The sequence below is a fragment of the Cibotium barometz genome, chromosome 6 (genome assembly GCF_041138505.1).
Source record: "Cibotium barometz isolate CiBa-2024 chromosome 6, ASM4113850v1, whole genome shotgun sequence".
Taxonomy (NCBI): domain Eukaryota; kingdom Viridiplantae; phylum Streptophyta; class Polypodiopsida; order Cyatheales; family Cibotiaceae; genus Cibotium; species Cibotium barometz.
The window spans coordinates 25,677,745-25,699,218 of record NC_141051.1 but is presented as its reverse complement, the minus strand read 5'-3'; the positions used below and the strand labels follow the sequence as shown (position 1 = coordinate 25,699,218).

The 21,474-nt window shown below is 45.4% G+C and overlaps 1 protein-coding gene across 5 annotated transcripts in view; it reads right to left on the bottom strand.

Moving 5' to 3' along the window:
- LOC147637568 (uncharacterized) overlaps positions 1-21,474 on the bottom strand; it is an 86,061-nt gene that overhangs the window by 10,719 nt on the left and 53,868 nt on the right. For 2 of the 5 annotated variants that reach the window (XM_086799364.1, XM_086799366.1), the window contains exons 3-4: positions 3,964-5,530; positions 3,168-3,841 (exon numbers count right to left, since the gene is read on the bottom strand). In XM_086799364.1, the coding sequence (XP_086655490.1) occupies positions 3,279-3,841; positions 3,964-5,530 (2,130 nt within the window). In that variant the 3' untranslated portion in view covers positions 3,168-3,278. Of the gene's footprint in view, positions 1-3,167; positions 3,842-3,963; positions 5,531-21,474 lie in introns of those variants that run through there. The other 3 variants (XM_086799367.1, XM_086799368.1, XM_086799365.1) reach the window with 3 other exon arrangements.

Here is a 21,474-nt window from a genome sequence, read left to right as displayed (position 1 = left end):
TCCAGGACATACTCTTGCTAGATGGAGAGGAATCACCACAGGAGATGGACATCATCACAGCTCTACACTCTGTTATGGAGTAGGATGGCACTATTATTGGATGAGGCATGCACTCTAACCATTTCCCCATTGTACTAGCGCCTTATACTAGCCACATGGCTACCTGTAATACCTTTTCATGGACACATGTTCATGGTATAGGTAGCATGGGGGCACAGCAGTGGCGACTCAAGATACTGGGATCAGTGAGATCAGTACCATTCCAGGAGGCAGCTCAAAGCAGGCTAGCAGAGTTTCGAGGGCAGGAGAGGAGTCTCCGCAGCCACCCTTTAGCATGCCTGCAGGAGCTCACCCCGGACAGCCCTTGGATTGAGGCTCAGATGGCCTCAACCCGCACTAAGATCAGCTGCATGGATGAGAGCAGAGTGGAGTACATATTCCATGGCCGCGCGTCTTTTTGGACTGAGGCTGGAGGCAGAGGCACATGAGTATTTTAAAGGGGGAAAATGTACTCGTTGAATTCTGAGTGAGACGTTTTTTCTAAACATTAATATTTTTATTCGTTGGGCAATGATATACTAAAACGTGGGTAACGTTTAATAAATAAACATGCTGGGTAACGTTTATAAAAAATTTGATTTTTCTCGTATACTTTTTTTGCAGCCGTTTCTCCACATTTCCCACCGTTCCACGTTAGGGCATGGCCGTTTCCATGTGTGAAGGGGGTGGAAACGCGTTTCCTCGTTTTCCACCTCCGTTTCCTGTGACTATGATTTGATTCCAAAGGCGTAGAAGATCAAACGGCACCATTGTTTCCGAACCGCCTCAGGTTTGAGACATAGCCATTGGTTACTTCAGTTCCCTCCTCACTGCAGGGCCTCACTCCCCACTTGTACAGGATGCGAGAGAGAGGTTCTAGCTGCACACGCGTGAGGTGGTCCCACCCTCTCCGGAGCTTCTTGATGACACCCTTCTCTTCCAAGGAGATTGCACAGGCTTTGCACGCGCTCCCTAGGGGCAAGTACCCAGGTGGGCTTCCGGTTCCCCTGTTTCTTCGTCATTGATAGTTCATGGAGGGGGCCTTCCGTGCCGCCTTCAATGAGACTCCAAGGAGGTTTTGATTCGCTTGATCCCCAAGGAGGGAGGTGACAGGTTGGATATTCACCAATGGAGACCTATCACCCTCTTGGGAAAAGCCTACAAAATCCTAGCCAAAACCATCAGCCGTCAACTGCAGCCCCACCACCCAGATCTGATCCATGGCACACAAACACGTTGTATCTAGGATAGGAGCATATCCTGGTTAATATCTTCACCTTTTGAGAGGCGTCTGCCTGTCTTTAGGAGCAGGACTTCTTCTAGATTTCGAAAAAGCCCTACGACAAGGTAGATTGGAGCTTTCTCAAGGGGACTCTGTGCAGGATGGGTTTTCCCACCACCTGGATCTGAGGTGTCTTTGCCCTCCACTCAGCCTCTCACATTCAAGTCCTCATCCAGGGCACTTGGGGCGACAGGTTTCCACTAACTCCTTCAGTAGGGTTGTCCCCTTGTGCCTTTCCTCTTCTTTTTCGAGGCAGAGGTGATGAGCAGTTTTTAAGCTTCCCAGGAGACCGGACTTCAGGGCCTTAAACTTCCTATCGGATCTCAGGAGGAGCTCCTCGATTCAGAGTTGGCAGATGACACAGCTCCCTACCTTTCTGAAGATGTAGAGAATATCCAAAGGTTTGTGGATGCAATTGAGATTTTTGGCCGAGCCTCAAGAGCACAGATCAACTGGCACAAGTCATGTAGATTTTGGGTTAGCTCATCCCCTACCCCGGCTTGGCGTCCAGCTGAGTCCTTCCGGTGGATTCCAAGGGGGACCCCAATGCGTTATCTTGGCTTCCCGGTGGGAATTGACATCACCTCAAAGCAGCAGTTTGTCCTCCTCTTTGAGCATTTGGAAGAAGCTTTATACCAGAGCATGACCATTCTCTCAGTCACTGGTCGAGTAGTGGTAGCGAACCAGGTCCTTCTCGTTACCATGTGGTACATGACCTCTTGCTGGACCTTTTCCAGCATGTGTATTGGCCAGGTACAACAGGTACAATGGTTGATCCGCAACTTCTTTTGGGCATGCAGCGATGGCAGGCCGGCATGGACCAAAGTGACTATAAAGAGTCAACATTCAGCCTCACCACAGAGGTGGCCCAGGCATTGTTGATCCTTCTATCGCGGCAATAGTACACTAGCAGACTCGGGGCAGCCCCATGTGTTTCCTCCATGATTTTTGGAAACAACTGTGGGACAGCTTCTGGCATCAAAGATTACTCTTTTCCTTTGGCAGATAGTCACCTCACAAGAGCCTGGCAGTGGCTGGTAATTGGAGGTCGGCCAGCCCTCTGTTCTAGGCATGGACACCCCCAAGAGTCACAGCGGCATTGCCTTTGGGATTGTCTCAAGGCGCAACACGTTTGGGACCAGGCATCTGCCTGCACCATCACCTTTGGGGGGGGGGGGGGGGGGGGGGGGGGGGGGGGGTAGCCTGAACTTCTGAGCCAGCACTGGCCCTAGCATATGAGGAGACGGGACAGGATCTCGCCCTCCTCCTCTCTCACCACCGTATTATGACAACCCTGCTATCAGCAGCCCTAGCAGGGAGGACCACAAGCCTTGGTCACAGGAGGGAGTTGATCAGCAGCATAGTAGCATGGCACATTTGGCGTGCTCGCTACAGCGAGGCCATAGAGGGCACTACCACGCCACCCGCAAGTCCATCCAGAGCATATGGACAGACAACATACACACCCTCCGTGGCCACTGGGAAAAGCTGAGGCAAATTTGAGCATATCCGGAAGTGCCGAGAGGCTTTTTTGCAGATTTGGAGCAGTGGTCCTTTCCTCAAGATCAGAGACAACGAGGTTACTTGGCATTAGAGGCCACCGGTTTGGCTGGCCCCCCTCCTCCTCTTCTTCTTCAATTGTATGAGATAGCCTTCCTCCGAGAGTGGCCAGTCAGCGAGGAAGGACCCCTCTCTGTCCCCAACTATTTTTCTTGTCTCCCTCGATTGAGATTGGTCATGTACTTGGCTGTTTCGGCTGTTAGTTTGGTAACTACTGGAAGGATCTTTTCTTGGAAAAAAATAAAAAAATCATTAGTGGCACCATGTGCATCTGCATAGTTCCCCTAGCATATACTACATTTCTATTAGTTTGCCTTCTTTCTGTACATGGCTAGCCTTTCTTTTTCTTTCCCATGGTTACCTTTCACTATGTAGCGTGACATGCGTAACTATGGTCTTATCGACCCTCGTGATTTTCATTACACACTGATAATGCATTATTTCTGAAAATGTTTTTGAAAAGAGGATTACCGGTCTTCCTAGAGCATAAAACTCTGCAGGGAGCAGTGACCAGGGCAACACCACACCTTAGGAAAGGCCTCACGAGAGAAGTCATGCATGCACCAAGATTTGGGAGAATCTTATCACAACAAGAACAGGTGCATCTGCACATTCGCATACCTAGCTGAGAGAAGGTAGTAGCAAGGCGGTGAACAAGGTGAAATGCCCTTCCAAGGAGCCGGCGAAGCAGCCACATAATATTGCTAGCAAGACACAGCACTAGCAATGGAAATTTCTTAATGGCTTTTCCCCCACAAACTATCTTGAAAACTGCTGTGCAGCCTCGTGTGACCTTACATGCTCCTCCCTTTACTGCTCGTAGCCACAGTGCTGGTGCCACCTTCCTCACCCAACTGTCCACTTGCTTGCAATGGCACGCTCGTGTCCACCAGCCACAAGTTTGAGATACCCTCACTAAAAAAGTGCATCTTCTAGAATGAACCACAGATGAATCTCCACCTACACATGTAAATATAATATATGTTTAAGAATTCATATACATGAAGAGATTTCATTTCAGGTAATATTAACTACATGTTGGTAGAAGATGAAATAAAGCACAGACAAAGATTTTCTCTCACCTGATTCTTGTACGTTGTCAATTTTGATTTTGTTCTGATGACTTTTTTTCTTTGACTTGTCCTCGGCTGATAAACTATCATGATTTGCACCTTTACCCTTTTGCCCCTTCGCCTTCTTTGCTTTCTTGTTCTTCTGTTGACCACCATTGCCTATCCTTCCATCGTCAGCAGGCTCACTGCCAGGTAGTCCTTCAACTCCACTCTGATGGTGAGATTGTTTTTCATGAGTGTCTTCAGAGCTTTGCTGGTTATGTTTTGTTGGCCTTGATATGGCATTCTTATCTGGCTCTATTTTGTTCTTTAACTTCTTCTTTTTGCCTTGTTTTGATGATGCTGGGATGTTCAACCCACCATCATTGTGGTCCTCTTCCTTGTAAAGTTCTGAATTATAGTTCACAGCAGGTTGCATTCCTACATTATAAGGTACTCCTGTGAAGGCCCCATATGGAGGCATTGGAATCATGAGCGGAGACTGTGTTTCAGAATATAAAGGCCTCTGCTTAGTTGCATAGTACTGAGGATCTACCTGCGTTGGTGGCCTCTGGTTATAATATTGACCAGCTTGCTGTCCAAACCAATTGACTTGAGGTGACCCATAATACTCATCATATGGAGCCCGAGGCACTGCAGCAGACTGACCTCTTTCGCTAGAGAGCTGTGGAGCCTCTAGAGAGTTACCAGATTCCATCTCCGAAGATCTCTGAGGCGTTCTTTTTTTCTTCCTGTTTTTATCTGCTCTCTCCATCTTTCTAGACTTTTTTTTTTTCGGTTTGCACTTTTCTAGATTTGTCTCTGCATTGGATCCTTCTATGTTTTGAGTTTTATTTGTGTTTGGAGGATGAATGGACTCAATGAAATGTTGACCCGTTAATGACTCAGGTAATGTATAATCCTGGCCAAAAGCCACTTGGGACTCATTGCTTGTCATAGACATGTAGGATGTCATTGTGTCTCCCATGGACATGGTGTTTTCCCAACCAGAAGCTTGTGGATTGTTGAAAGCCTCTCTTGCTAAACTGGACACATTGTACTGTTGTGGGTATTCTCCCAAAGTTTGCAACCTGACATCTTGCATGGTTGATTGTGCTTCTGAAGGAGTTAAGTGAAATTGACCTGCTTGTGAAGCAGCAGCATACGCCGTTGGTGGTAGCAGCATGGATGCAAAGTGGACCTCTGGATTTTGAGGGTGCATCATGAGACCAGGAGGAGTAAGCTGCAATGGATTTCCTGCAGTATCATAATTTTCTGCTGTTTGTACCCATGGTGAGCAGTATGAATCATCGTTACTTGATTCCTGGATGTTGCTAGAGAAAATCCTCTGACTACCTGCAACATAATTATCGGTAAAAAGAATTCCGGGTTCTGCACTTGGCTGACCAGCTGCTTGCTGCTGATCGAGAATAGAGGATTTGATTTGAACCAATGGATTATACTTGATGGATAACTGTTGGTTACCATAGAGTGGGACATCTTGAATTGCAGTTCCAGCTGATGTGGTTGAGATGAATCCAGGACCATCATGATATTGCAAGTAAAGGTGGTGGCCTTGCTTCAAATGAGAGCGAACCTGCAGAATATAACCACTTGAACAGAATTCATAGGTGTCCTACAGTAGCCAAAGAAAAAAAAATACTGTACATAATACGCTCTGGGGAATTTTGTATTTATCACTGTGTGCATCTTAAGCAGATTGGTGTAGTGAAATCAATATCATCTTGGAGATTTTTCAAGCGGCAAGAGGTGCTATCTCCAAGTAATTTTACCTTTCAAAACAAGATTTCCCTTAAGACAGCTTATATAGAACAGGCTTCGAAATTTGAAATTGCAGCTGAAGCTCCCTATACAGCCCTCCTTCAGCCTGCCGCCCCTCTTGGCTGCCAGCCTCCCCCACCCACTTGTGCCCTTTGTCCCCTTTAGATTTTCTTCTTTCTTTCTAATTCTATTCAGTCAATTTTGAATTTCTTCTGATTCTCCTTGCTGTCACCTAGCCGTCCAACATGCCTTGCTTCTTTCTTTCCTGCTTATTTTGGTCCATGTCCACCCCACTGGCCAGGAAATCTATTACCTTTACAAAGTGGAGCTACAGAAAATGATGAAAGCCATCAAGTATGATGCTGCCTATACTCTCATCAAAAAAAATTATGGATCCTACAGCAAGAAGGGGAGGCAAAGAGGGACCGGGGTTGGGCTGTGCATGTCATTAGCAGCAGCAGCTGTGACGGGTAGTGAGGAGCTCCAACAGGCATCAACCTTCAGTCCAATCCCCTCTAGACAGCTTAATCTCTCAGTCTTACGCTTTCCTTTTGCATATGGATCTCATCAAGAAAAATGCAACATCTTTTGGGAAGACGCTTCTTCCAACTCGACTTTTTTTCTCCGAGACTACTTCTATTAAGTAAAATAAAATCATACAAAGGGAGATCTCAAACCAAAAGGTAGGGAGATCTCAACCAATCGGGGGCACTATGCTCTCATAAAAGCCCCGTAGGAGTGGAGCAGAAGAAAATACCATGGTTCCACTCTCATAAATCTGCTGTGTTGCACAGCTCCAGAAGATCCATGTATGCTGGCCCAGGTGGCGAAAAGAGTGTGAACAATGTCACTCCATATACTGCAAATACACTGGGTGTCACAAACATGAATACCCTACAAGGCCTCTGATTACCTAGTCCTCTAGATATTCCACGCCATGACACTAGCAATAATCTCCCAGGTGGTGTCAATACCAAACGGAGGTTGTGAGGGCAAAAGGACGGAAGGACCAGATATACGAGAGATCAGAGTAAAACCACACAGCATGAATATGTGAGTGAATATATATAAAAAGATGAGTGCAGATATGTACAAGAGCCCTCATATGAGAGGTGACTCTGAGCAAAAAGAAGACCAGTGCAGAAGCAGAGAAGGACGTTGGAGCTGAAGCACGGTCGATGACGAAGACTCGCGTCGATATGAGGCAAAGCACTCCGAGGTGATAGTGGCAACAGAAAAAAGGTAACGTCGATGACGAGGATGGTGGTGCAGTCTCTAATGACATGGGTGCTGCGTACCTGAAGCAGAGAGGGCTGCCGTCCCGAAGAGTGCAAGCTCCGGTGACACGGGTGCTGCGTTCCTGAAGTAGAGAGGGCTGTCCCGATGTAGCAGAGAGGGCTGCTGTCCTGATGTAGGGCTGATGTTAGCCTAGATGTAAGCGCTGAAGATAGGCTGAAGTGAGGTTGATGTCAGCCCAGATATAAACGCTGAGGTGGTGCCTGATGTAAACGCAGATGTAAGCCTGAGGACAGGCTAATGTAAGTGCTGTAAGGCTCAAATGATAAGCGCTGATGTACACCTGATGTAAACGCAGATGTAAAACGGAGGACAGGCTAATGACAAGCGCTGATGTGAGCTCCAGCAAAACGCAGGTGTCTGCTGGAGCAAAATGCTGGTGTGAGCTGAAGTATAAACGCTGATAAGTGCTTTGAAGTAGGCGCTGGCATATGCTAAGATGTAATGCTGATGTGTGCTGATGTAGGCCTGATGCAAGCACCAGAAAACAGCCGAACGTTGGCTGATATGAGTCCTCCAGATGCGGCCTGGACCAACAGAGGAAAACGCACAGTGAACCCCTAGTGGAGGCGGCCAGGTGGTACCTAATATGGCAATGAAGTGGTACACTAATGATGAGGTATGAGGCTGTGCTATTTATAGCATAGAGGGGTGCTGGTCGGTCACCATACAGGAGTCGGCCAGCAGCCAAGACAAGAAAAAACCTCAAAAATATAAAATATAAAATATTCCAGAAAATCCCTTTTTAGGGCTGGAAAAGTGCTGTTTCTTCACAGAGGTCGTGTGTATCGTAAATGCGGGATATCCTGAACAAACATCTCTCAACTATGCCCCTACGACAAGTATAACAGGATCTGCTCCCTTGTCGTCAAAAAGAAGTTGTGGGCCAGATTGAATCAACCATGCAATAGCGTTTCCCAAGCAAGTATCTAATGTGCCATCACGCCCTATAGTCCACCACAGTGATAATATAGTGCTTCTTGTTTCTGGTCCCTGGAAGAGGTCCTATAACATCCATACCCCACTTTTCAAAATCTCCATAACTCAGGATATGATGCATAGGCTCTGGAATCAACACCCTTTTTTGGAAAGCCTGACAACTCCTCCACCAATGATTAATATCCCGGTTCATGCTTGGTGACATATGTAACATGCCCATCTTCAATAATAATATATGTCCATTTAATAGATGAATTTATGGCTTTTTTGTGGTGTAAAAATCATAAATTTTAATAATTGAGCTATTTCCACTTAAAATCTTAATATTCTAAGTCCAAATTTGGAATCTACGCGCGATTTACTATAATATAGGATTTTACAGCACTCAAAACGGACACCGGAATAAGCCTATACGTAGATTTTTAGTTATTTTTAGTTAAAGTACGGTAAATTTGCGACCTCAATAAATGCATGTCCGGTTGTCCGATTGATGAACGGACTGCACCTCTATGACCAGGGAGACACCCCGGACATTTTTCGTTGAAAAATAATCTCGCAGCTACCGAGCGCACCGGTATGCATATCGATGCAAGCACCCCAAAAAAAGGATCCATGCCCCAAAAAAGATGCCGTTCACATACCCGGGCGCCCGTACAACGGTCACATTAGGACCAAAGGCTAATCGCCCTAGCGTACGGTCCCCACTCACTTGCCGTTACGTGGACATCCATGCGGCCACTGACCCGGAAGGTACATGCATACCTCATCTTTTACCCGTGTAGAGGCACCATCCCTTTCTCCAGACTCATGCAACCATAGACCGGTGTACTTTCATCATACACCATCCTCTGCACCCCGCTTTGCTCTCCCTTTCCCTGCACTCGTACCTGTACCGGTCCCTATATAAAACCCCCCAGTACCCCCATGGTTGACACCCCGACACCCTGCACTTCTCGTACCTGACACTCTGTGCAGAGATTGCATCCGAATCAAACTATAGGAGTGGTTGGTGATCACTCTACCTTGGTTGGTGACCGAGGGTGTTTCTACAGGAGCGGTTGGTGATCACTTAACCTTGGTTGGTGACCGAGGGTGTTGCAACAAGAGTGGTTGGTGACCACTCAACCTTGGTTGGTGACCAAGGAGTTGCAGGTAATGTGTTTACCTATGTTTTCACAGTTGAATAAATCTGGTGTCGGCTGGACGAGTCTGTACTATCCGGGCACCCGCATCTTGTACATATAAATACTTCTGTTGGTAATAAAGATACCTGAGGGGGGGGGCAGGCCCAACTTCCGTCCCTAGTGTTGTGTCATGTGCAAGTTGGTTTATGTTTGCAGGATGTATATGCTCATGTAATGGTTCACAATGATGGTAATCATGTATATGCCAGGAATGGTTGATGTATGTATGCTGTTTTGGTAGTGAATTGGTTCCGTATACACGTGCTTGTTTGTGACACATAGATGGGAAAGAAAGCGCTGTCTCTAGGAATCAAGAATGAGGTATGTCCAAATAAAGATCAATCACTCTATGGGTGATTCGATTTTAAGAGTCATTTAGAAGATCACGCTCCCCCGGCAGGATAGAACTGGGTCTTATCTATTAATCGTATCCCTGTATCTTTACATGGTCAAGGTGTCGACGAGTAGGAAATTTTTCTCGAGTTAAACTTAGTAGACTATCTTATGGTTTCCCCTATTTAGGAAGGGGGGGATCTTAGTTCCTAGGACTTGTTATTTAAGGTTCTGGAAAAAAAAAAAGGTTGTTTTGGAATGTATGGTTTATCCAACATAATGCTGATTGATAAAATACCTTACTAGAACAATTTGAATTAGTGATTGAATGATTGTAGGAAGAGAGATGCGTACTCGAGATTCCTAGTCTTCCAGTGCATCTTCCAGTCGGCTTGTCACTCTTCAAATTTCTAATTCCATGATACGATGGTATAGATACTCGAGAGGTTGTCCCTTCCTCATCCCTCTCGTATCCAACGAGAGTGGGGTAGAGATCGCTTTTGGAATCATGAGCCAAGGTACTTTTTCATCCGAGCAGACCGAATTGGGAACCTTACCCGATTTAAAGCGGATTCGTTGGATTGAGAAACTAAAGATAGTACGCTTATTCTGGTTCGTGGATACTCCCAGAGCCAATAGCTATATGACCATAGAAGAAAACCGTATACCACAGAACCGCTGGGTATATGACCAAGTAATGCAAGTCTTACCCGCCAGTCTACTGCCCCTACCATCAGTCTTCTATATCTTAGAAACCACGGCAGAACCCCCATATTTCACCTATGTGGATCTCTCAAGTCTTATGTCTTAGTTGAGCGTAGGATTTTCTTTTATGATGAATAAGACTAATTACATTAGTCTCAAATCTTTGTAATAAAGCTTGTCCTTGTAAATATTTGAGAAATAAAATGATTTTAAAGTTTTACTTTTAAAAGCATGAGCATAGTGTAAAGTATGAATCTCGTAATCCTAAAATTTAATCTTGTGATGATGACCAGGACGATCAACCTACTCTCCCTAATGCGCTATACACAAATACCCAAGAGAAGAAGCTCCTATTCAAACAGATGCAACCTCCCTCCTTTGAGGGGCAAGGTTCAAAAATTGAGAAGGATACCGAGGTATGGATCGAAGCAATGGATGATTATTTCTCAGCTGTCGGTACTGGAGCGGCAAACCAGTCCATGCTTGCATGATTTTGCCTCACCGGGGATGCTAAACTCTGGTGGAAGCAATGGTGCGGTGACAAGGGAGTCACTGAACAAGGGAGTCACTGAACAATCCCAAACATGGGATGACATCAAGCAAGCTGCGAAGGAGCGGTATCTCCCCCCATCTCATGAATCTATCAAGATGAATGAGTTCTTTAGCCTCAAGTAGCTCAGTTTAACCCCGGAAGAATACTACTCCAAGTTTATCACTCTCCGGAAGTATGTCCCATCCATGACTACCTCCTAGCAAGTAGCCCGCTTCTGCCAAGGTTTGAATGACTCATCATGGTAAGCCATTCTTGCTTTTGATTGATTGTGGTAGTACCCATTCATTTCTTTCTCCTAGGTACTTACAAAAATTAAATTTGGGTCAAAAACCAGCTAGGAAAATGGTTGTAGAGCTAGCTAGCGGGAAGGAAATAGTATCTCACCATTCTGTAGAAAACCTTGACTTTGAATTGGGTAGTGAACAAACTCATGGCCATTTTAGGGTCTTACCATTAGGTATTTATGATGGGATCCTTGAGATGGACTGGTTAACCACAAACAATGCTAGTATTCACTGTAACCAGGGGAGTATCACTTTTAAAAATAAGCATGGCCAAGTAGTATTAGTTTAGGGAAAGACAGGTAAACCTAAGTCTAGGGTAGTCAAGGCAAAAACATCTTCTCAAGGGAGCACATAAGATACAACAAGTTTTCCTAATTAAGCTCAACAAAGCTGTTGAACCTAGTAAAGAATCAGAACCCTCTTGGCTCCAAGAATTCACTGACATCTTTCCTGATGAGTTTATAGGGCTACCACCTCCTCAAGAAGTCGATCATGAAATCGAGCTGATCCCTCGTGCTCAACTTGTCTCAAAAACACCCTATAAGATGTCTCTTCCTGAAGCCACTGAGCTTAAGGAAAAACTTTCCCAGCTCATTGAGCAAGGATTTGTACGCCCCAGTAGCTCTCCTTGGGGAGCACCTGTTCTTTTCCAAAAGAAGAAGGGCGGCACTCTTCATCTCTGCATAGATTATCAAGGACTAAATCAAGTCTCTGTCAAGAACAAGTATCCTATCCCTCGCATCGACGAGCTTCTTGACAGGTTTCATGGGACCAAGATTTTCTCAAAGATAGACCTGAGGTCTGGCTACTATCAGATCAGAGTCAAAGAAGCAGATATATCCAAGACAACTTTCAATACCCGTTATGGTCACTATGAGTTTACTGTAATGTCATTTTGGCTCACCAATGCTCCTGCAACTTTCAACCACCTCATGCAAGATATATTCCGCCCCTACTTGAATGAATTTGTGCTTGTCTTTTTTTATGACATCTTAGTCTACTCCAAGTCGGTGGAAGAGCATGAGGAGCATGTGCGCAGAGTTCTGCAATTGCTGCGTAGACATAAACTCTATGTAAAGAAGAGCAAATGTACCTTCTTTACTCATCAGATTAAGTATCTTGGATTCATTGTCTCCCAAGATGGTATCTCAGTAAATCCTACCAAGGTCAAAGATATACTGGAATGGCCAGCTCCTAATTCAGTCTGCAAAATTCACGGAATTTTTGGAATCACAGGATGGTACGGATTTTCATCAAAGATTATGCCCTGGTAGCTGCACCCTTGACCCCTCAGCGTCAATCCTGAAACTTCTTGATTTCACCAGAGAATTTGAGGTGGTTATTGATGCTATTAGTCTAGCACTTGGTGGTGTCTTAGGCCAAGAAGAAAGAACAATGGCTTATACTTCTCGCAAGCTAAAACAATATGAAGCAATTCATGCCACCCATGATTTAGAACTCTTAGCTGTTGTTCATTGCCTCAAGTTATGGAGACTATCTCCTAGGGTGCAAGTTCTAGCTTGTAACTCACCACAAGAGTCTGAAGTGGATCTTCACCCAACCTAGCCTCAACATGAGGCAGAGAAGATGGATTGAAATCCTACAAGAATATGACTTCGACATCAAATTCCGCCTTGGGAAGGATAATGTGGTAGCTGATGCACTCAGTCGCAAATCTTTCTTGAGTGCAATTTCTATGCCAAATGATTCCATTCTGATCAAGGTGAAAGAAGTGTCATTTCATGATCCTGATACCAAAGGATGGTGAACCTAGTCGAAGAAGGAGGAAGCTCAGAAAAGGAGAAAAATCTAGTCAAAGGTTACTCCACCCATGATGAGTGTCTCTACTTCAATCACAGGCTATATATTCCTAAGAATCCTGCTCTAAAGAAACTAATCCTCCTCGAAGCTCATGATAGCCCCACTGCAGGGCATCTAGGCTATGCAAAAACCTTGAATGTTGTAAGGAGGAGCTATCATTGGGCGGGCTTGAAAAATGATGTCTTTCGGTACTTGAAGCAATGTCTCTCATGTCAAAGGATCAAAGCTGAAAGAGTCAAGATGCCTGGGAAGCTTCAACCCTTGGATATCCCCCAAATGAAGTGGGAATGCATTAGTATGGATTTTGTCACAAGTCTCCCCACTGTACAAGGAGGATATGATTCCATTTTAGTGGTGATGAACTTGCTTACCAAAGTAGCTCATCTTATACCGGCAAAGCAAACCTTCAAAGCTTCTGATGTTGCCCGATTATTCATTAAGGAGGTCTTCAAGCTTCATGATCTACCGAAGAGGATAGTCACTGATCGGGATTTTGACTTCACTTTGAAGTTCTGGCAGTCCTTATTTCAGGCCTTGGATACTCAACTTTACTTTAGTACAGCTTATCATCCAGAGACCGATGGCCAGACTGAGAGGGTCAACCAAGTATTTGAAGACATTCTCAGAGCATATTGTAGACGGGAGCCAAGAGGATGGATTCAATACCTTCCTCTGGTAGAATTCGCTTATAATACATCTTATCATCGGAGCATAGGAATGTCACCATTCAAAGCACTCTATGGGCAAGAATGATTATCTCATCTAAATTTCTCCGATCCAACCTTAAGAGTTGAGGCATCCACAAAAATGCTCGAGGAGATGAAGGAACAGACCAAGGCGATCCAAAAAGATATTAAAGCTGCTCAAGATCGGCAAAAGCATTATATTGACACAAGGAGGTCTAAAAGAATCTTCAAGGAAGGAGACAAAGTTCTTCTACAAGTGCGACCCAAGCGTAGCTCTCTGTCACTTGGGAAAAATAAGAAACTCAGTCCAAGATATTGCGGACCCTATATAGTCATCAAGCGTTTGGGCAGAAGTGCCTATAAACTGCAGCTACCAACCCATATCAAAGTCCACAATGTATTTCATGTAAGTTTGTTAAAGCTTTATGTACCCAGTCTCGATCATATTCTTGATGATGAGCAAGTTGTAATCCCAACTCAAGGAGTCCTTTAGTTGCAGCCTAGTAGGACCATAGATTCTAGAGAAAGGCAACTCTGTAATAGAACTCTTATAGAATATCTAGTACAATGGAAAGATTATCCTCAAGAGGATACAACTTGGGAAGATGAAGCTACACTCTTAAAAGAAAACCCCGAATTCATGACGATATGAGGACATCTCGATTTCTTTAAGGGGGGAAGGATGTAACATGCCCATCTTCAATAATAATATATGTCCATTTAATAGATGAATTTATGGCTTTTTTGTGGTGTAAAAATCATCAATTTTAATAATTGAGCTATTTTCACTTGGAATCTTAAAATTCTGAGTCCAAATTTAGAATCTACGTGCGATTTTACCCTAATATAGGATTTTACAGCACTCCAACCGGACACTGGCATACGTCTCTATGTAGATTTTTAGGTATTTTTAGTTAAAGCATGGTAAATTTTCGACCTTAATAAATGCATGTCCGGGTGCCTGATTGACGAACAGACTGCACCTCTACGACCGGAGACACACCCGAGACATTTTTGCCCCAAAAAAAAAAAAAAAGCTGTCGAGCGCACCGATATGCATATCGAGGCCAGCGTCTCACAAAAGGAATCCCCGCCCTAAGAAAGATATCGTTCACATACCCAAGTGCTCGTACAACGGCCGCATAAGGACCAAAGGCCAACCGCCCTAGCGTACGGTCCCCATTGGCTATCATGTGGACACCCATGCGGCTACTGACCCGAAAGGTACATACGTACCTCATCTTTTGCCCGTGTACAGGCACCATCCCTTTTCCCAGACTCATGCACCCACAGACCGGTGTACTTTCATCATACATTGTCCTCTGCAACCCGCTTTGCTCTCCCTTTCCCCAGACTCATGCCAGCCCCTATATAAACCCCCCCAGCACCCCCATGGTCAACACCTTGACACCCTGCACTTCTCGTACCCGACACTCTGTGCAGAGTCCGCACCCGACACTTTATGCGGGACTGTATCTAACAGCCCTATGCAACCCCTCTCTCCCAGCAAGCCCCTTTCAACCCATCTCCAAGTAGACTTTGCAGAATTTTTTTCATCTCACTCTTGGTTAAGTAGAGAGTGTCCTTAACTGCTCTCGCCCACCCCCCCCCCTCCCTCCCACCCCCCCTCCCTCCCGCCCGCCCATTTGCAGTGAATTTAGTAAGGGCTCTTTGGCTCTTAGAGGTGGTTCCCACCTAAGAGTTATATGCTCATAAAGTGAGCAAACAAACTCTGATTCGTGATCCAGCTGAAGCATTAAGTTCATTGCGACGTGGGTTACGAGAAGGTGGATAGAATGGCTCTTCCACGAAGATGCCAAAATACCGCCTCGGGAAGCGTGCATAAGGACCCTAGAGAGAATACTCCGGATGCGGCCCTAACTCTCCCCTTGGGAGTCCCACAAGAAACTAATGGCCAGGTTAGCTTAATAATCGTTTGAAGAAGTGGTTTTTTAATTCACTTTTAATGTTAACATTAATTATGTAAGAAAGAAGTTGCTACTTTTCCTTGCTTTGAAAATACCAAAATTCTTGTGAAATCGTTGCTTTCTCGAGCAAATGATGTTGTTTCTCGTATCCTATGGTCTAGTTAAGCAATTGTGTTGTTATCTTGATTAAGTTAAAAGTACAGGTACATCTTTTCCCTACCTTAATGATGACCCCGTTTCCGTACTTTGTAGCTGGGCGGCGACGTTAGCGAGGCCCGGAGTCGTCCCAAGGTATCCCTCCTACCATTGGGAAGATGAGATTCGCCGGTTTAGGCGAGTATTATGATGCTACCTAGTTCTGCGGGCCCAGGCTAGTGCGGTGAATAAGCCCACCCTAGCGTGTCGACATCCCTCTAAGGAGCAGGAGGATAAGCGATGGAGCCTGAGAGGGCGATAGGCCGAGTTGAGTCCTTGCCAGCTACCGACAACGAGGTATATGATTCCGTAGGGATTGCCCAGTCTATAGAGGTTGGAAAGCCGAATTCTAGATCATCGGCACAATAAAGTAAAGGAATAAGAGAGTCTGGATTTGGCTATGGATAGTTTTGAACATTGTATTTATTTATTTTTAAGTCCCTTATTTGCTAGCATTGTTGTATCATTGTTAAAGGCTGTTTAAACAAACACTATGAAGGTCATTAATTACGGAACTTATTTATTTATGTCGAACAGTGTGGTAGGATTAATTAGAAAACAAAATTGATGCGTGAGTTGGGTGGAAAGTGGGAGGATGGAATGTCTTGATGGCACCATCCTATGGACGGGTGGACCCAATTAGTCAGATAGCTTTGCGACAAATTAACTGAAAACTCTGGGCTAGATAAATAGGTCCCTGGGCAACCCTACTCTAGAGGATTAGGTCAGCGGTTGTGCCTCGCATGGATAGGAAAAAAAGCGTTGTCTCTAGGAATCAAGAATGAAGGTTGCCCAAATTAAGATCAATTACTCTATGCGTGATTCGATTTTAAGAGTCATTTACAAGACCATGCTACCTCTGCAGGATAGAACTAAGTCTTACCTATTAATCGTATCCTTGTATCTTTACATGGTCAAGGTGTCGACGAGTAGGAAATTTTTCTCGAGTTAGACTTAGTAGACTATCTTATGGTTTCCCCTATTTAGAAAAGGGGAGGACCTTACAACGTAAGCTTGGCTGTCAAGATTTTCCTTTGTGATGTTAACTCCATAATGGCCTTCAGTCTCTTTGTGAAAGGTGATCACCAATCAAAACATACCTCATGGCTCTATTGACAATCGCTTTCGTCTTTCAATTATCCAAGTTTTTTCTTACAAAACCTATAAGAAGAACATGCTCCTCCTCATGAAGAGACTCTCTACCTTGATACAAAGGCTCCTGGACCTTTATAGCATGCACATTTTTGGTAAAGACTTGCTGTGCCAATTCATGGGCTCTCTTGTTGTCATCCCTGGATACATGCCATATTTGGAAAACTTGAAAATTGTTAAGAATCTTTCTTACCTTTAAAAACCAGCCCTTCATCTCATCTTTGTTGATCTTTCAAGTGCTCTATACTTGTCTTATGATGAGGATGGAATTACCTTTTATGATCATGATTCAGTCTTTTGAACTCTCTTCTTTTGCACTCTTCAAGACCCAAACATAGGCTGAAATATTCAGCCTCATTGTTGCTTTTTACCTCTATCTCTTGACAGCCATACCGTAGCTCTTTCCGTTGCTCATCAACAAAAACAAATCCCGCTTCTCCTTTGCCGACACTTCTTAAAAGCTCCATCAAAAAACAACATACCATCGATGTCCCGCAACTCCTCATGTGGGTTAGGACTAGGTAGCTTTACCTAACCTTCTCTGTAGGTGAGCATATCAGCCATGTGAGCTCTCACGCTATTCTCTTTGATGAAACTCATATCAAACTCTTGAAGAGCCATAATCCACTTTTGCACCTTCGGGTTATCACCTGGGTATCTCATGACATGAGGCAACAAACTACAAGAGGTAAGTACCACAAAAGATCTATTAATCAAATAAGATTTCAGCCTTTTAGTAGCATAAACAAGAGTCCAAATCAGCAATTTAACCTCATGCCATGACCTCTCCATCTCACCCATTGTCCTGCCAATGTAGTAGACAGGCATTGTCCTACTCATGTATGATTGTTTTGTGCCTTTTTGCATAAGCACTACCCCTACTGCATGCTTTCCAACATTGAGGCTCAAATAGAATACCTGGCTCCAATCTGGGGCAATCATGATAGGAAGAGGTGAAAGCATATCCTTGATGTTCTCAAAGGCATTCTCCTCCACCTGAGTTTTTGGACAACACTTATAAGCTCCCTGGTTGATCTTGGACTATCCATCTGCAACAAACTTTCCACTTTTCTAGGATCTGGAGCTATGCCATTCTCACTCACTCCATGACCCAAGAGTACTACCCTAGCCCTTGCTAGTTTGCACTTAGCCGGGTTGAGTTGGGGTCCATCTTCATCAAGACTTTTAAACACTATGTCCAGCCTCTCCACATGTATCCATCTGTCACTATAAACACAAAAATCATCCATAAAAATTCTAACAAAAGATCCAAGATATGGGCCAAGAACCCTATCCAACCAGCTTTGAAAACTGGCATATGCATTAAGAAGCCCAAAGCGCATAACCCTGTAACAAAACACCCCCCAAGGAGTAATAAAACTGGTCTTTTTCTGGTCTTTTGGGGCGATTCTAATCTGAAAATAGCCACTAAATCCATCACAGACTGAATACCTCTCATGCCCTATAACCTGGTCTAATATCTCATCTTGGAATGGTAGAGGATAGTGATGCCTCTTCGTGGCTGCATTAAGAGGTTTGCAATCCACACAAACCCACCCTTTATTACCCTTCTTAGGTACAATGACTACAGGGGAAACCCACTCTGCATCATCAACCGGGTATATAAAACCAACTTGTAGCGATTTGGTGACTTCTATCTCCAAAACCTCTTTCTAAATAATACCTAGCCTCCTTAGCTTCTTAGCCACTGGTTTTGCACCTTCTTTCAGCTTTATCTCATGAACCACACTTGCAATCCCCCTCATTTGATTGTAATCCTTGGCAAATAGATTTGGATACCTGTCAAATAAAGCCCCATACTGCTCTTTTTTCTCACTAGTCAAGTTACTAGCAAGCATCTCCATCAACTCAGCTTTCGGAACATTGGGCTCTATATCTTGCACACGATCTTGCTCAGCCATATGACCGGCCATACTAGCCCCTTTAACCTCACCTATATGCACCCCACACATATCCACCTCCAACTCCAACAAGCTCTGATCCAATTCTATGGCATCATCAGCTTCATATGAGGATCCTGTAGAATACGCATCATAGCTGTCAAAAGAGGTTGAATCAGCCCTGTATCCATTTCCAACTTCTCTCCGAGCTCCAAAATCTTGCCTATCTTGACTTCATAGCAATCAGCCATGATCTTCCCAAAATGATGGGATATGCCCCAACCCCTACTGGCATCACATGCATATCAATCACTATTTTTTGCCCAAGAATATTCAGCTCCATATCTTTGACCACACCAAGACACTTCACCTTTGAACTATTGGCCATCTTCATGCTAAAAAAAGACTTCCCTGTCACCTCCAATCCAAGATCATACACAGCCTCTTCAGTTATGACACACACCTGGCCCCCCCCATCAATGTAAACCTTGCTCACCTTCCTGCCATGAACCCAAACATCTACAATAGGCAATATATCAAAAACCTTGCTCAATTGAACTACATTAGTCTCAGGTATTTTAAATCTAACTCTCCTAACACTTGCAAGCTTATGCCATTGTCTCCTTATGCTAGAATTCAGCTGCAAAAGCTGACCATAAGTGATATCAGCCTTCCTATGTTTAACATCACTTAGGAGATTATACGGGGGCTGTCCCTCTCCCAACTGGAAGTCATCCATGTCAATTTTTCTTCTTCTAGCCTTGGCTTTTCCTTGCTTGCTAGATTCTACTTTTTCCATGGTTGCCTTCCCCTTCTCTTGCTTCTTCCTGGCTCTTGTTTCCTTACCTAAATCCTCGGACTCTGATCTTTGCATCCTCATCCTCTTCTTGGCCAACACATCAGCCTCATCTTCCTCTTCCACAATTGCTTCAAGCATACTCACATTACCCGATGAACCTTGAGGTTCACTTGTCGTTGTTCGAGCACTTGATTTCCATTAACTCCATCCTTAATGGTCTTTGAATAATAGGATATATACCTCCTGGCTCTCTTCTTGGTTGAGGGCATTGAGGCGCTATATGACCCCTCTCTCCACAATTGTAGCACTAGACATGCTCCATTCTATTTCTTTGTTCTCTCCCCTTGTGGTCTTCTTACTTGGTTTTGAATAACCTACAAGGAGCCACTATCTCTCCTCAAAAAGAGCAGCTCCTTCCACCGGAAGACATCGAAAGAAACTATAATCTACATGCAATCCCAAGATCCTGGGGCCCACCTAGGGACTCTGGCAAGAGAGCCCTCACTGGGGAAGCGGCGATAGTCATCTCTACCGGCTCCGAGAATCGATGAATCAAGTGGAGGACAGAGCTCGCCAGTTGCCTCTGCTCCGGGTCTGGCGCTGCAGGGGGGCGGTGGGAGTGCTCTAGAGAGGCAGAGGGAGGGGAAAGAGCGGGCTCAAAGGAAGAGGACAAGGCAAGATAGACTATTGCGGGAAGAGTTGAAGGCGAGGATGGAGGATGATGAGGAGGGGGGGGGAAGAGGCGGGCGGTTGCGAGAGATCTATCGGAGAAGGAGGGTGTTAGAAGGGGCTCACCGGGGGTTCAGTGGGGCCAGTTGGCCTCATTGGAAACTGAGAACCAGAGGAAGAGCCTCGGCGCGTTAACGGCCGCCGAACCAAGGGGGCCAGAGGGACCCTCGCAGTGATTGGAGGGGGCCCTTCGCCAACGGGTGGGTGCTGCGATAAAGGCTCAAAACGGTTCTCTAACAGAACCGAATCCTCCTGTACTCTACCAGCTTGGCGTGCGCGGCGGCAGCACTTCGCTCTGGTAGTTGGTTGACGGCTGTGGCGCGGGCCAACGGTTTGCCATTCTCCGACAAGAGAGTCATCCGTGGGCGGGTCCTAGTGCTCGGCTGCCTAAGAGCTTGTCTCTCGCTCTACCCCTTGGTGAAGATCTGAACGGGGACCGCGTAGGAGAGGGGGGGGGGGACCACCAGAGGTGGTCTCCTGGATTGACGCCGAGGGCAAGCTCTGGCGAGGTGGCCCATCTGCTTGAAAATGAAACACTCACTAGGAAGGCCTGAATACTCCACTTGCTGAATGATGGGGTCACCTTGAAGGCATGGAATAGATATGACATGAGGCACTGTCTCCGGCGAGGCAATACAGATGTGAAGGGATGGAATCCCAACCGCTTGTGCAAGGGATGAGGCCGGAATGGGGGGATTTTCATCACTCTCCTAAAGACTCCACCGATCACCAGGAGAAGAGGAAGGTATTCCTTCTTGAGACCTAGGAGGCAGACTGTAACTAGGAAGCCTGACACTGCACCCACTGGGTTGGGCGCGGGGTCAAAGCCGTGCTGCCACCATGCAAAGAAGGCCTAGGCCATACGCAGTGCAACGGGGCTCAGCTGCATGACTCGATCTGACGCCGCTAGCGAGTCGAACTCAACCTAGTAGTAGCCACGCCCCAGAGGATGAATGTCTATGATCTTTGCCGACCAACAGAGGCTAGCTTGAGTTGTCCATGCACAGGGTGGCTACTGACAATCTTGCATTCAAAGTGGAGGCCTCCAATGATGCAACAATCATAGCAAGGAGCTGAAGGTCCGCTTCAAAGAAAGATAACCAAGTAACGGCAGCCTCGGTCGGGGATGACGGAGCGACTACCATGGAGTCCTAAGGGTGAAGACCAAAATAGGCCGAGACTTGCCAAATGGAGAAAGCCCAAGAACTAAGAACGTTGCCAGAAGAAGACGAAGGGGGCAAAGAAGCCTGAGGA